Source organism: Callorhinchus milii, unplaced genomic scaffold (genome assembly GCF_018977255.1).
Source record: "Callorhinchus milii isolate IMCB2004 unplaced genomic scaffold, IMCB_Cmil_1.0 Scaffold21, whole genome shotgun sequence".
In the NCBI taxonomy this organism is placed as follows: Eukaryota; Metazoa; Chordata; class Chondrichthyes; order Chimaeriformes; family Callorhinchidae; genus Callorhinchus; species Callorhinchus milii.
In genome coordinates this window covers 1,471,673-1,486,936 of record NW_024704762.1, presented here as the reverse complement: position 1 = coordinate 1,486,936, position 15,264 = coordinate 1,471,673, and the positions used below count along the sequence as shown (strand labels likewise).

The window sequence follows — 15,264 nt, the reverse complement described above, 5'->3', positions numbered from 1 at the left end:
GTTTCTCTCTGGGATTTTGGTCTTGTCGGGGGTGGGGTGGGGTGAGTACATGTACCTTCCCCCTCCTCTCCTGAACACCCTCATTTTCTGGGCTGTAATGTTATGTAGGTTTTTTGCATGAGGAAGATGTCTCAAAGTGCTTCACATGATTTACTGTAAAGTATACTGTATTTTGTAGGCAAACACAGCAGTCAATTTGTGCAGAGCAATGTCCTACAAAAAGCCATGTCTTGAATGAACGATTTTATCTAAGGTGTTGTTGCCCACGACACTGGGAGAGAGAAACTCTTCTCTTTTCAAGATAAGACAATGCTCTCCTCTGACGTGGGGGCTTGAACTCACAATAATAATCTTTGCATTTGATACAGCGCTTTTCACGTCTTCGAGACGTCTTAAAACGCTTCACACAATACTCCACAACCTTCTGACTCTGAGCCAGAGAGCCAGGCTGACTGGCTGAGATCAGCTGATTCAACACAGGTCGGAGATCCAACCTGTGGGGATCTGAGGGAGAAGAGACTGAAGGGGTTGGGGGATTATGGTGAGCAGGAGGATTGGGGGAGATTGTCAGTCTAAAGCGGTGTGATGGGGGTGGGGGGAGAATTGCCTGAGTCCGATGTCCTCCACTCACCAACTGCTTGTCTCTCTGCCACAGAGCCTGTTGTCCCCGGTTGCCTTCGGCTTTGGCTGTGAGTATTTCTCTCTGTACGAGGAGCAAGGCATCGGCATCCAGTGGTTTAACCTGGGCTCCAGCCCAGTGGAGGGTGACGCCTACAACTTCAACACCTCCCTTTTCCTCATGCTCTTTGATGCTGGCCTGTACGGAGTTGCCACCTGGTACATTGAGGCCGTCTTTCCAGGTACCTCTGCCACTGCCGTCCGTGTCGAGAAGAGTTTATTATTTAATTAACTTAAACCGAGGTCCCACCTGACTGTTCACGTGGATTAAAGACCCCGTCACGCTGTTGGATAAGAGAAGGCAGCGTCTCCCAGTGTGCCCCCCGCTCGACAACATGCTCCACCATTGTCAAGCGGTCTGGGATGCTTCCCTGTGTGAGGGGCGCTGTGTAAATGCAAGTTGTTGTTATTGTCCTGACTGACCATTCCCCAGGTCAATCGTTCGTTCACCACGTGGCTGTGAGTTGTTAACGCTTTTTCATTGAAACATCTCAACAACAACAACAACAGCAAATTGCATTTATATAATTCCTTTCACATCAGGAGGACGTCCCAAGGCGTTGACCTCAAACACGTTCTCGCTCACCACTGTCATTTCATACCAGCAAGGTCCTGTAAACAGTTACGTGGTTCTATATCAACAACAACATAACGATTACATTTGTATAGCGCCGTTCACGTCGGGAGGACGTCCCAAGGCGCTGGACAGAGTACAGCATTTCATATCAAAAGATCAATAGCAGCCGAAATAGTGGGGTAATCCTGCCACTGTATAAATCATTGGTGAGACCATCTTAGAGACTGTACAGTTCTGGTCGCCACAGTACAAAAAGGACATTGGAGAAATCAGGACGATACAGAGAAGGGAAACCAGAATGATTGAGCGAATGGAGGGATTGGACTATGAGGAGTGACTAAATAAATTGGCCTTATTCACGCTGGAAAAGAGAAGATTGAGAGGCGACATGATTGCTACCTTTAAGATTCTAAAGGGGCAAAACACTATAGATCATAACGGGCTGTTTCAACTTGTCCAGAATAGTAGAACCAGAGAATGCGATTGAAGGGGATAAATTCAGAACGAATCTATGCAAACACTGTTTCAGTGAGCGAATAGTGAACCAGTGGAACAGGCTCCCGAGGGAGATGGTTGAAGCAGGAAATGTTGATTCCTTCAAACACAGATTAGATAGTTTTCTTCTAGGAAGTAACTTTGTGGGATTATAGGACATGGGGAGTTTGGGACATGTGTGCAGGCGACCTCCAGGAAGGTGGAAGGCGAACAAGATGGACCTTGTTATTTTTCATCTAGCATTTCTTATGTTCTTATGAATGATTCATCCAGGGGATTGTTGGCCAGGATACCCGAGGAGAGAGAGAGAGAAACTCCCTTCTCTTTTTCAATAGTGCCATGGCCTTATCTTTAAGGGTTCTTTAATGTCCACCTGAACTGGCAGATGGGACCTCAATTTAGCATGACGTCAGACTAGACTGTGAGCTAATTTCTGTCACGGACAACCTTCCAACCCAGAAGAGAGAGTGATACTGACTGAGCTGGTTAAAACAAATTCCAGTGGGGGGGGAGCGAGGCACGTTAATGTATGGGTGTTTGGAGTATGAATAAAAGTGTCTGGCTTGTAAAGGGTTAATGGTTTTCACTTCCATTAAATGGTGTTGCCCAGGCTTGTCATTTGGGTTTGATGGCTGGTTAGGAATCTCTGACTGTGCCATCACTATAGCCAACTGCGGATTGCTGTGGTTTGGGCTGTTCACTGGGCCTAGGCTGGTGCCATTCCTCCAGCCCAGCATCGCTTCACTCTTCCTCTCTCTTCCCAGGACAGTACGGCATTCCCAAGCCCTGGTTCTTCCTGTTCCTGAGGAGCTATTGGTGCGGGGAGCCCCTGCCACAGAACAAGCTGGACTTTGATGCATGCAGCATGACCAAAGGTGACCGGATAGAGCGGGACCCGTGGGGAGGGGGTGAGGGTAGTGTGGGGGTGGGGGTTAGGAGGGTGGCCGAAGGTGAGGTCGAAGACGAGTGTCTTCAAACGTGCCTTAAAAGAGACGAGGGAGTGAGGCGAAGGGACTCTGGGATGGAGTTCCAAAGGCTGGGGGCAGCGAGGCTGAATTCCCAACCGTGTGGACGAGTGTTTCAGCTATGTCCAGGGTAAGGTGAGGGGCCGGATGAGGCGGGGGACATGGAGCAGGTTGGAGCCCACTGAGCAGAGGGAGCGGAAATCTGGATATGGGGTTAGCAGGTCACAGAGGAAGGAGGGAGCGAGGCCGTGGAGGGCTTTGAAGGTGAACAATCAAATGTCCTTCTGTGTTTTTCGCAGTTCATCTGGAGGAGGAGCCCACTCACCTGCCGCTGGGTGTGTCCATCCAGAACCTGGTCAAGGTTTACAGAAACGGGGAGAAGATGGCGATCAATGGCCTCAGCCTCAACTTCTACCAGGGCCAGATCACCTCCTTCCTCGGCCACAACGGAGCCGGCAAAACCACCACCATGTGAGCCTCACACAGGGTCAAGTCAGGTCAGGGAAGTGGGTGGGAAGCTCTCACCTGGTCAAGGTGTCTCGGAGTCCTGTAGCTCAGTGGTTAGAGCTCTAGTCTCGCAAGCAATAGGACCCGTGTTCGATTCCCGGACAGGGCGAAACCTTAGGCAAGTTTTCTTACTCCACATGACTCTGTTTACCTCGCAGTGAGTAGGAACCCGGTTCTGAGTCGATTAGCAGATCACTTTCCAGGGTAATAATCCCTTCAAAATCTCAATCCACGGCTGTTTGTGGGACGCTGCTGTGGATAATTGGCTGCCATGTTCCGTCCACAGCACAGTCAATTCACTTTACAGTATATTCTGTGAAGCGCTGAGATGCGTCAATGACGTGATAATGCAAGGATTATTATTATTATTATTGGTTTGTGGGCCAGACGGTGCCTGGGTTCCTGTGCTAGAACAGTCAGTCCCTTTCTCTCGGGTATATCCATCCTCTGCCTCACAGACGGTGCTGTACATTGGACGCAATGAATCGTGCCAATTGGTCAACATGATTGACCGGCCGGGCAACTGACCACATAGTTAATTGTAAGATGGACGTTGAGATCAGTGGTCCCCGAGATTGTGCACTGCAGAAAGCCAGAGTCCTTGAAATATTCCTCTTCCCCCCCCGCCCCCGTCCACTTCCCCCTGCCCTGTCCTGCGGCTCTGACCTCCTCAACCTCCCCAGCCTATCCCTTGGACTCACTGAACCTGTGCACAACCTCAGCATCAGGTTCAACCCCCAACTGTCCTTCCTCCCCACATCCGGTCCCTGACCAGGACCGCCTTCCTCCACCTTCGCCAAGTTGCCCGCCTCCAACCGTACCTTACCCTGGACATAGCTGAAACACTCGTCCACACGTTCATCACTTTCCTCTTCGACCGTGCCTATGATCACTTCCCCATCCCCCCGCCTTAGTGTCATACTCCATTTCTGTCAAATGCTCTGGGACGCTATCCTGCATGAGGGGCGTTGTGTCCCGGCAAGTTGTTGTTGCCCTTTAGGCCCAACGGTGACCATTTGGCCAACCGACACATCATTGGGGCAATGAGAGGTCAACATTGGGTGACCAACACTCATTGATCTACAGACAGTGAAGCCTGGGCTCAACCCCCAGCTCTACGTTACTAACGTCATCTTCTGTATCCCGCAGGTCTATCCTGACCGGCCTGTTCCCCCCCACCTCGGGGACAGCCTACATTCTGGGCCGAGATATCTTCACTGAAATGGATCTGATCAGGAAATCGCTTGGCATGTGCCCTCAGCATAACGTGCTGTTTGACAGGTCAGTGCAACACGACTGAGACGCAGGTCAGTGAAAATAATTAAAGCTTCCTAACCATAGTCTGTGCTGACGTTCCATTGCAGTGTTGGGGGGTTCTGCAATGTCTGAGGCGACGTCCTTCAGATTGTAATGTTATAATAATAATTCATAATAATCCTTGTATTTGTCTTGTCGTTGTCGAGATGTCTCAAAGCGCTTCGCAGGATGTTAAGTGGTCTGACTGTGTACGTAAGAATTGCAGGACGAAAGAAGGCCAAGGTCCATCCAGTTCACCTTCCACCATCCTGGCCATCGCTTGTACGTGCTGTGTCCCAAACTATATACTGTGTCCTACGATATAATTTCCTAAAAGAAATCTAATTTGCTTTTGAAAGAATCGGCACTTTCTGCTTCCACCGTCTCCCTGGGGGGGAGCCTGGTTAATACACTTACTACTTGCTCACGGAAATAGTATTTCCGCATTTACAAATAGTATTTGCATTTACCCCCTTTAATCGCAGGCCATTCCCTTTGGTTCCAATGTTCTTGACAAGGTAAAACAGTGCAGTCAAACACAGTAATGGTTCAAGACTGAGGTTGCTGGATTTCTGTCAGGTCAGGGTATTAAGGGATATGAAGCAACGGTGGATAAATGGTGTTGAGGTACAGATCAGCCATGGTCTAATAGAATGGCGGAACAGGCACCAGCGCTGAATAGTCTACTCTGTTCCTGTGTTCCTATGTATTTTGTGGGCGAAGCACGTTATTCCCAGGGCCTGTCTGTTTGTATGGGTGGACGTGAAAGATCCTGTGACACTATCGCAGAAGAAAAGAGTTTCTCCCCATGTCCTGGCCAACAATCCTCAATAAATTAGTCATTCATTTATTTCATGGCTATTTGTGGGACATTGCTGTGCGCAATTACAACAACAACAAAATGACATTTATAGAGCGCCTTTGGGAGGACGTCCCAAAGTGCTGAACAGTCAGGTGTCGGGGACCGAGCATGGGGGAGGGGTGGTGTAGGGGTGAGGGAAGGCAGAGAGGTGGGAGGGAGACCAAAGGCACAGTCGCAGAGAAGGGTCTTGAGACCGGCCTTGAAGGAGGCGAGGGAGGAAGTGAGGCAAAGTGACCATGGGATGGAGTTCCAGAGTGTGGGGGCAGAGAGGCCACCGATGGGACGGCGGGTCGGGCAGGAGACATGGAGCAGCCCGGAGCCCGATGAACGGAGAGAGTGGGCAGGTTGGTAGGGAGTCAGCAGGTCAGAGAGGTAGGAGGGAGCGAGGCCATGGATGGCCTTAAAGGTGAGGGTGAGGATCTTGAACTTGATCCCCTGAAATTATGCTGTCACATTTACCTACAAGTACAGAGTCACTCCATGAATTAGTAAATCCTGTGAAGCGCTGTGAGATGTCTTTCTGACATGATAAGGCGCTGTACCAAACAGAAGCATTATTATGATGATTGCTGATTGCCTGGTCTGACTGGCTCTCAGTGAGACACCAACCCCAGGAGCTGGGCCAGGACTGTTGATCGACTCCCATAACAGTGTTCACACGACCAGAGCAGTCAGGAGCTCTGCACCTCATAGGTCAGTCCCCTCATCCCAGGAACTAACCGAGTGAATCTACGCTGCACCCCCTCGAGGGCAAGTATGTCCTTTTTTAAATAAGGAGACCAGAACTGCACACAATACTCGAGGTGCGGTCTCACCAAAGCCCTATACAGTTGCAGCAAGACTTCCCTACTCTTATATTCTAAACCTTTTGCAATGAACACTAACTGCCGTTCGCCTTCTTAGTTGCTGCTGCACTGCAAACTAACTTCTTGCGACTGGTGTACAAGGACACCCAAATCCCTCTGAACACTAACACTATCTAATCTCTCCCCCTCCAGAAAATAATCTGTTTTTCTATTTTTTCTACCTTGGTGAATAACTTCACACTTCCCCACATTAAATTCCATCTGCCACCTACTCGCCTACTCCCCTCGCCTATCTATATCCCGTTGCAATCTTTTTGCATCATCCTCAGAGCTCACTCTCCCACCGAGTTTAGTGTCATCCGTGAATTTAGATACGTTACATTCAATGTCCTCGTCTGGATCATTGATGTAGATTGTAAATAGCTGAGGCCCAGCACTGATCCTTGTGGCACTCCACTAGTCACCTCCTGCCAATTCGAGAATGACCCATTTATCCCTACTCTCTGTTTTCTACCCGTTAGCCACTCTTCAATCCATGCTAATATGTTCCCATTAATCCCGTGGGCCTTAACCTTGTGCAATAGCCTTTTGTGTGGCACTTTGTCAAATGCCTTTTTAAAATCTAAATATACTACATCTACTGGTTCCCCCCTATCTAACCTGCAGATACATCTTCAAAAAACGCTAAAAGATTAGTGAATCATGACTTCCCTTTTGTAAAGCCATGTTGACTCTAATCTTGTTATGGTCTTCCAGGAATCCCATAACGACATCTTTAATTAAGAACTCAAGAATTTTCCCTACCTCTGATGTCAGACTAACTGGTCTATAGTTCCCCATCTTTTCTCTCCCACCCTTCTTAAATAGTGGTGTCACGTTTGCAATCTTCCAATCAATGGGAACCGTTCCAGAATCCAGAGAATTTTGGAAGATCAAAGACAAGCCATCCACTATCTCAGTAGCCACCTCTTTTAAAACCCTAGGATGTAGGCCATCAGGTCCAGGAGATTTATCAGTTTTAAGACCTGATAATTTACCTAAAACCATTTCTTTACTAATATTAATTCCTCCAAGTTGCTTTCTAACATTTCTTCTTGGTTCCCCTCTATTCTTGGTAGGTTTTCAGTGTCTTCTAAGGTGAAGACAGTAGCAAAGTACTTGTTTAATGACTCTGCCATGTCTTTGTCCCCTACTATAATTCCCCCCGTCTCTGCCTGAAGCGGACCCATATTTACACTTGACAGCCTCTTCCTCTTTATATATTTATAAAAACTCTTGCAGTCTGTCTTTATGTTCTTCGCTAGTTTGCCCTCATATTCCATTTTCTCCCTCTTAATCACTTTTTTGGTTCTCCTTTGTTGATCCCTAAAGTTCTCCCAATCCTCGGGTTTACTACTCATCTTAGCTGTTTTATAGGCTTCTTCCTTTAACTTTATACTTTCCCTAACTGCTCTAGTTAGCCACGGTTGGGCCACCTTTCCCGTGGCATTCTTATTCCTCAAAGGAATACGTGCTCGCTGGGAATTTTGCACTATTTCCTTAAACGTCTGCCATTGCTGGTCTACTGTCAAATCCTTAAGTCTAATTTCCCAGTTTATTTTGGCTAAATCCTCTCTCATACCAGCAAAATTGGCTCTACTTAAATTTAAAACCTTTGCTTCGGACTTAACTACTTCTCTCTCTAACTTAATGCTAAATTCCATCGTATTATGATCACTTTGCCCGAGAGGAGCCTTCATTTCCAGTTTGCTGATCCGCCCTGCTTCATTGCACATAACAAGGTCTAATATGGCCTGATCCCTGTTTGGCTCCTCGGCACACTGATCTAGATAATTATCCCTAATACATTCTATAAACTCTTCCTCTATCATACTTTTTCCAATTTGGTTGTCCCAATCTATGTGCAGATTAAAATCACCCACAATTAATGTTTTTCCTTTACTACATGCTCTGCTAATTTCCTGATTTATACCTTGAGAGATACTGTGACTGCTGTTCGGGGGTCTATAAACTACTCCCACTAGAGTTTTCTGCCCCATGTTGTTACGTACCTCTACCCATACTGACTCCACTTCCTGCTTTTCTGATTTAAAACCTTTCCTCTCTACTGTTTTTATCCCATCCTTTATTAGCAGGGCCACCCCCCCCTCCCCGTTTACCACATTGCCTATCTGTCCTATACAACATGTACCCTGGAATATTTAGCTCCCACCCTTGATCTCCCTGTAACCGTGTCTCGGTGATGGCTACCAGATCATACCTGTTTGTTTCTATTTGTGCATTTAACTCATCTATCTTGTTTCGAATGCTTCGCGCATTCAGATATAGCACCTGTGGAGTCCTGTAGCTCAGTGGTTAGAGCACTCGCTTTGCAAGTGAGAGACCTGAGTTCAATTCCAGGCAGAGGGCGAAACCTTGGGCAAGTTTTCTTACTCCACACAGAGCCTAATAATAATCCCTCCAAAACAAAAACAATAATAAATTGGTCATTTTCAATCTACGACTGTTTGTGGGACATTGCTGTGCGCAATTGGCTGCCGCGTTCGCCCACAAATATACAGTCAATTCACTTTACAGTGTGTTCTGTGAAGCGCTTTGGGACGTCCTCCCGACATGAAAAGCGCTATATCAAATGCAAGGATTATTATTATTATTATTTAATTCTGACTTTGGGCTATTAGTCCTATTCACCAGTACCCTATCCCTGGGCTTCCTTACCCCGTTTGACACCCTTTGCTCATCTCCCACTTAATCGGTCCCAATTTTAATTGTGATGGTATTGAATTTTCCCCTCCCGCCCCTCCCCCCCCCCTTAGTAGTTTAAAGCCCTGTCTACCTCCCTATTTATTCGTGTTGCCAGGACATTTGTCCCAGCCCTGTTTAGGTGGAGTCCATTCCTTTGGAATAGCTCCTGTCTCCCCCAATACTGCTGCCAGTGGCCTATAAAGTGCCTGCCCTGCCCTCCGCACCATTCTTTTAGCCAGGCATTCAGTTCTTTAATTTTTTTTTGCCTGTACCAATTTGCCCCGGCTCAGGTAATAATCCTGATATTAATACCTTCGAAGTTCTACTCTTTAGCTTAACTCCCAATTCCCGGAACTTGCTCCTCAACTCGTCCCTACCTGTCCTACCTACATCATTGAATTCCCTGCCCTAATCTGTCCATAGCTCCCGTTGCTCTGTGTCCTTCCCCACCACTGTGCAGCCCTCCAAGGGGCTGTGAAGGGCGATGTATAAACACAAGTTGTTGGTGTATGTAATTCTAAGTAAGGGTATGCAGTTAGTGAACCCAGTTAGTGTGTGAAGGAGGCTGCGGGGAGGCTGGGAGCTGCTGTCTGAGCCCTGCCCTGTGTGTTACAGTCTAACGGTGGAGGAGCACATCTGGTTTTACGGGCGTCTGAAGGGTCTGACGGAGGAGGAGGTGAACGAGGAGATGCGGCAGATTGTGATAGACGTGGGGCTTCCCCACAAACGTACCGAACTGACCAAGAACCTGTCAGGTAAGAGGGGGCGATGGGAGAAGACATGGGAGGGGGCGAGGGAGGATGGATGGGTGAGTAGGTGAGCAAGGGCTTGGGATTGGCAAATAATAATAATCCTTGAGTTTGATATCACGCCTTTTCACATCGTCAAGACGTCTCAAAGCATTTCACAGGATATACTGTAAAGCAGATTCACTGTGTATTTTGTGAGCGAAAAGCAGCCGCTAGTTGAGCACAGCAGCATCACCACGAACAGCCAAGGAGGGAGCGACCAATTTTATTTGTGGCCAGGACACCAGGAGAGAGAAACGACCTTCTCTTTTCTGAAAGTGACGGCCGCGGGAGATCTTTAACATCTCATCCAAAGGACAGCACCTCCAACAATGCAACTCCCCCCCCACCACCTCTCCCAGCACTGCTTTGGGCATCAGCCTAGACTATGTGATTCCAATTCCCAATGTGGTCCGTGACCTTCTTACTCAGAGGCGAGAGCCAGGCTGAGAGGGAGAGAATTGGTGGGGGAGGAGGGAGGACGAGGGAGGGTGAGGGAGATGCAAGGGTGAGGGGGGTGGGAGTGAGGAGGTGGGGACTGGAGGGGAGGCAACCTAATGATTGTCTGTCTTTTGCCAGGTGGAATGCAGCGGAAGCTGTCGGTGGCCATCGCCTTCGTGGGGGGCTCGAAGGTGGTGATCCTGGACGAGCCCACAGCGGGTGTGGATCCCTTCTCTCGCAGAGGCATCTGGGAATTACTGCTCAAATACAAACCAGGCGAGTGAGCGAGCAAGAGCAGCCGTCAGCCATAGACACTCTCTCCCTTTACACCAACTGGTGCCGAGTCTTGGTGAGGTGGGGGGGGGTTGGGTGGGGGCTTTGGGTGGGGTCTTCTTGGAGTTGAGCTGGCTCCAAGGTGTCATGTTTGGCAACTAAATCGAGTCAGCCCTCTGTGATAGTCTCCAGTTTCTGAGCCAGGCAGAAGTCCCCAGCATCCCAGGGCAACTCGCTGCTGAAGACAGCACAGCCCTACCCGGCTCATCAGCAGGACCTGGAAGGACAGATCAGTCACTGGGGGCCGGGAATCCTCCCACTCAGCTCCTGTTAACCCTGCAGCCAAAGCCCTAACGGGTAGTGGTGGTCTAAGCTGGACAAGCAGCGGGAAAGCTTGGCCAGACAGTGCTGTCAATAGAGTGGATGAGAGTACGAGCGGCGGAGGTTGGGGATTTTAACCAACCCCTCACTAGATTTTATCCCTCTCGCAATTCCTCCGCCCCCCCACCCCACATCTTCAATGCTGGAGAGGAGAGAGGGCTAGAGAGGAGACTCCTGTGGCTGGGGCTGTAGGTGCATTTGTGACCTGTGTCTCTGGCCTCTCTGCAGGCCGCACCATCATCCTGTCCACTCACTACATGGATGAGGCTGACCTGCTGGGGGACAGGATCGCCATCATCTCCCATGGGAAGCTGTGCTGCTGTGGCTCCTCCCTCTTCCTCAAGAACCAGCTGGGGACGGGCTACTACCTGACATTAGTGAAGAAAGAGGGCGACAAGACCCCCCCGGCCAGCTCCAGCAGCGTAACCATCGGCATCAGGAAGGTCCGGGGGATGGAAGTTGGGGGTGGAGGTTGGGGTGGGTGGAGGTTGGGGGGGTGTGGTGGTTGGGTGGCGGGTGGAGGGAGATTGGTTGGGGGGTGGAGGTTGGGGGGGGAGTGGAGGTTGGTTGGGGGGGTGGAGGTTGGGTGGGGAGTGCGGTTGGGGCGGGGGTGGAAGTTGGAGTGGGGGTGAGGTTGGTTGGGGGGTGGAGGTTGGGGTGGGGGTGAGGTTGGTTGGGGGGTGGAGGTGAGGTGACGCAGGTGGTAATATCGATGCGATATTCCAGTGTCGGTCACACCTTATATTCCCTATAATTAGGGAAACAGCGCTCCGTTGTTCCAGGGAGAGAGTGCGCATTGCCATCCAGACACGCGGAGATATCCGAGGCCCTCACTGTGGTTTGGATGGCACAGAGCTGTGGAAATTTCCAAAGTCCAGAGGTGTGGCTGTTAGCACAGCGCTGGAGCGTTGGCGGAGACTTGGAGCTCAGGGCCCTGATTTGGGGGCTTGGACACTCTGCCCCGGAAGGGGAGACTGAGCCCGGGTGACTGACGCCTCTGAGGACATTTGTTAGGTCATTACAAAAAAATCTAGAACGACGACATTTCTTACGAACGAGACGACCTGAGCCTGTGGCTGAGTGCCTGACGCCGGGGGCGATGATTCCCGTTTTCCAGTCTGATCCTGTGCTCTACTGTCTGACAGGACGACACGGATTCTGAACGCAGCTATGACACGGGGCTGGGCAGTGAGCAGTACAGCGAGGCCAGCGCCCTGGGTAAGTCCTTCCCCCCCACAGGCGGGGTCTGCGGCCCGGGGGTGGGGGTCTGCGGCCCGGGGGTGGGGCCTGCGGCCCGGGGGTGGGTCTGGCGTGGGGTCTGCGGCCCGGGGGTGGGATCTGCGGCCCGGGGGGGGTCTTCGCCCGGGGGTGGGGTCTGCGGCCCGGGGGTGGAGTCTGGGGTGGGGTCTGCGGCCCGGGGGTGGGATCTGCGGCCCGGGTGTGGGGTCTTCGGCCCGGGGGTGGGGTCTGCGGCCCGGGGGTGGGGTCTGCGGCCCGGGGGTAGGGTCTGCGGCCCGGGTGTGGGGTCTGCGGCCCGGGTGTGGGGTCTGCGGCCCGGGGGTGGGGTCTGCGGCCCGGGGGTGGGGTCTGCGGCCCGGGGGCCCTCAGACAGGTCACTCCTGAGGGCCCTTCATATTGTGCTTCCAAAATATACCGTCAACTCACTTTACAGTCTATTCTGTGAAGCGCTTTGAGACGTCGAGAAGACGTGAAAAGCACTATATCAAATGTGAGGATTGTTATTGTATAAAATATGTTACAATATGTTTTGGGGCAAAACAAACAGCGCACGAGGTGGGGGGGAAGGGTGGCGGGGGGAGAGGGGGGGAGAAGGGGGAGAGGGGGGAAGAGGGGTGAGGGGGAGAGGGGTGGCGGGGGGGGAGAGAAAGGGGGGAGGATAGATGAAGAGAGAGAGGTAGGGATGGAGGGAGAGAGAGAGAAGAACAGATGGATGGGGAGGAGGGGGGAAAGGGAGGGAGGAAGAGAGAGAGAGCGAGAGAGAGCGGAAGGGAGATGGAGAGCAGAGGAGAGGGAAGGAGAGATGAAGCAAGAGGGAGGGTGAGAGAGTGTGAGAGAGAGAGAGAGACGAACAGGTGGACGGAGAGGAGGGGAGAGAGAGAGGGAGGAAGAGAGAGATGGAGGGAGGTGCTCAGGGGAGATTAGTGGTGTGGGATCACCGATGACATTCTCGGGGTCTCCCGCTCTCTCTCCCAGACGCGCTGGCGGTGTCGGCGCTGGTCCAGAGGTACGTGCCCGAGGCCCGGCTGGTGGAGGAGGTGGGGCAGGAGCTGACCTACGTGCTCCCGTATGTGGGGGCCAAGGACGGGGCCTTCGTGGAACTGTTTCAGGAGCTGGACACCCGCCTGTGTGAGCTCGGCATCTCCAGCTACGGCATTTCCGACACCACACTGGAGGAGGTCAGTGCAGCCGGAGCGTGGGGAGCCGGTGGGGGGGGCAGGGGAGTTGGGGTGTGGCGGGGGGAGGGCGGGAGCTGGGCGTGGGGAGCCGGTGGGGGGGGCAGGGGAGTTGGGGTGTGGCGGGGGGAGGGCGGGGAGCTGGGCGTGGGGAGCCGGTGGGGGGCAGGGGAGTTGGGGTGTGGCGGGGGGAGGGCGGGGAGCTGGGCGTGGGGAGCCGGTGGGGGGCAGGGGAGTTGGGGTGTGGCGGGGGGAGGGCGGGGAGCTGGGCGTGGGGAGCCGGTGGGGGCAGGGGAGTTGGGGTGTGGCGGGGGGAGGGCGGGGAGCTGGGCGTGGGGAGCTGGTGGGGGGCAGGGGAGTTGGGGTGTGGCGGGGGGAGGGCGGGGAGCTGGGCGTGGGGAGCTGGTGGGGGCAGGGGAGTTGGGGTGTGGCGGGGGGAGGGCGGGGAGCTGGGCGTGGGGAGCCGGTGGGGGGCAGGGGAGTTGGGGTGTGGCGGGGGGAGGGCGGGGAGCTGGCCGTGGGGAGCCGGTGGGGGGCAGGGGAGTTGGGGTGTGGCGGGGGAGGGCGGGGAGCTGGGGTGGGGAGCGGTGGAGCTGGTAGGGAGGAGCGGGGGAGCTTGGGGGGTGGTCTCTGGGGAGCCGGTGGGGGAGGCGGGAGGGGGAGACGGGTGGAGGGAGCCGGAGAGTGGGAGGTGCCAACGGTGGGGAAATCCGGGGGAGGGGAGCCAGGACCCCAAACACCCGGCCCCCCCCCCCCCCCTCCACCATCATAGCACCAAACTGCTTGTTGAATCGGTCCCAATGTCCAGTCCTGTCCGTCCCCCTCCCCGTCCCCTCCCCCCTCCCCGTCCCCTCCCCCCCTCCCCCGTCCCCTCCCCCCTCCCCGTCCCCTCTCCCCGTCCCCTCCCCCCTCCCCGTCCCCTCCCCTCAGGTGACCCTGTTTGTTGGTTTCCCTCTGAGTACAGAGGCACTTCCTGGTATCTGTCCTGAAATTGCCCCATTGCAACTCTGAACCTGTGACCTCTTCTACTGTCTTATAGTGTTAACTATACTGTTAAAAGGTGTATGAGTCCCCGCACCGTCAGTGAGCCCCCCCTCCAAACAGTCAGTGAGCCCCCCCCCCGCACAGTCAGTGAGCCCCCCCCCGCACAGTCAGTGAGCCCCCCCCCCGCACAGTCAGTGAGCCCCCCCCCCCCAAACAGTCAGTGAGCCCCCCCCCGCACAGTCAGTGAGCCCCCCCCCTCCAAACAGTCAGTGAGCCCCCCCCCCCCGCACAGTCAGTGAGCCCCCCCTCCAAACAGTCAGTGAGCCCCCCCGCACAGTCAGTGAGCCCCCCCCCTCCAAACAGTCAGTGAGCCCCCCCCCGCACAGTCAGTGAGCCCCCCACACAGTCAGTGAGCCCCACCCCCCCACATGCAATCAATGAGCCCCCCCACACACACACAATCAGTGAATCCCTGCACAGTGCCCTCTGTGTGTTGGTGCAGCAGCCACTCTGTGTGTGTGTGTGTGGGGGTGGGGGGGTGTGGGGGTGTGTGTGTGAGGATGGGGGGTGGGGGGGCGTTGGGTGGGTGTTACGTTTGCTGACGTTTATTCTGATGTGAACCCGTTGGAAATATTTTCAGATTTTCCTTAAAGTTGCGGAGGACACCGGGGTAGACACCAACATAGCAGGTGATTTAATTTCATTTATTTTATTTTACTAACCTTCCCATCGCCCCGTTCCCGCTTTTCGTTTTCACAGCAAACTCGCGTAAGCATTCATTCCGCTCGGAGACCAAACCCCCTCTCTTCCCAACAAACCCATGTCACCTCTCACACAAAAAAAACTAGAAGTGGCTGGAAACGCTCAGCAGGTCAGGCAGCGTCTATGGAGAGAGGAAAGCGAGTCAACGTTTCGGGTCCACGACCCTTCGTCTCTCACATTGACTCGCTTCCCTCTCTCCATAGATGCTGCCTGACCTGCTGAGCGTTTGCTACCACTTCTGTTTTTGTTTCAGATTTCCAGCATCTGCAGTATTTTGTGTTTTATTCCCA

General features: G+C 53.0%; 1 protein-coding gene across 1 annotated transcript in view; it reads left to right on the top strand.

The window, feature by feature from the left end:
- The window catches only part of LOC103188345 (phospholipid-transporting ATPase ABCA1-like), a 79,518-nt gene that overhangs the window by 39,005 nt on the left and 25,249 nt on the right, over positions 1-15,264 (top strand). The window contains exons 18-27 of the mRNA XM_042342629.1: positions 656-860; positions 2,515-2,625; positions 3,015-3,186; positions 4,372-4,503; positions 9,547-9,686; positions 10,299-10,436; positions 11,043-11,257; positions 11,960-12,032; positions 13,029-13,231; positions 14,853-14,901. Coding sequence (XP_042198563.1) covers positions 656-860; positions 2,515-2,625; positions 3,015-3,186; positions 4,372-4,503; positions 9,547-9,686; positions 10,299-10,436; positions 11,043-11,257; positions 11,960-12,032; positions 13,029-13,231; positions 14,853-14,901 — 1,438 coding nt within the window. The remainder of the gene's footprint in view (positions 1-655; positions 861-2,514; positions 2,626-3,014; positions 3,187-4,371; positions 4,504-9,546; positions 9,687-10,298; positions 10,437-11,042; positions 11,258-11,959; positions 12,033-13,028; positions 13,232-14,852; positions 14,902-15,264) is intronic.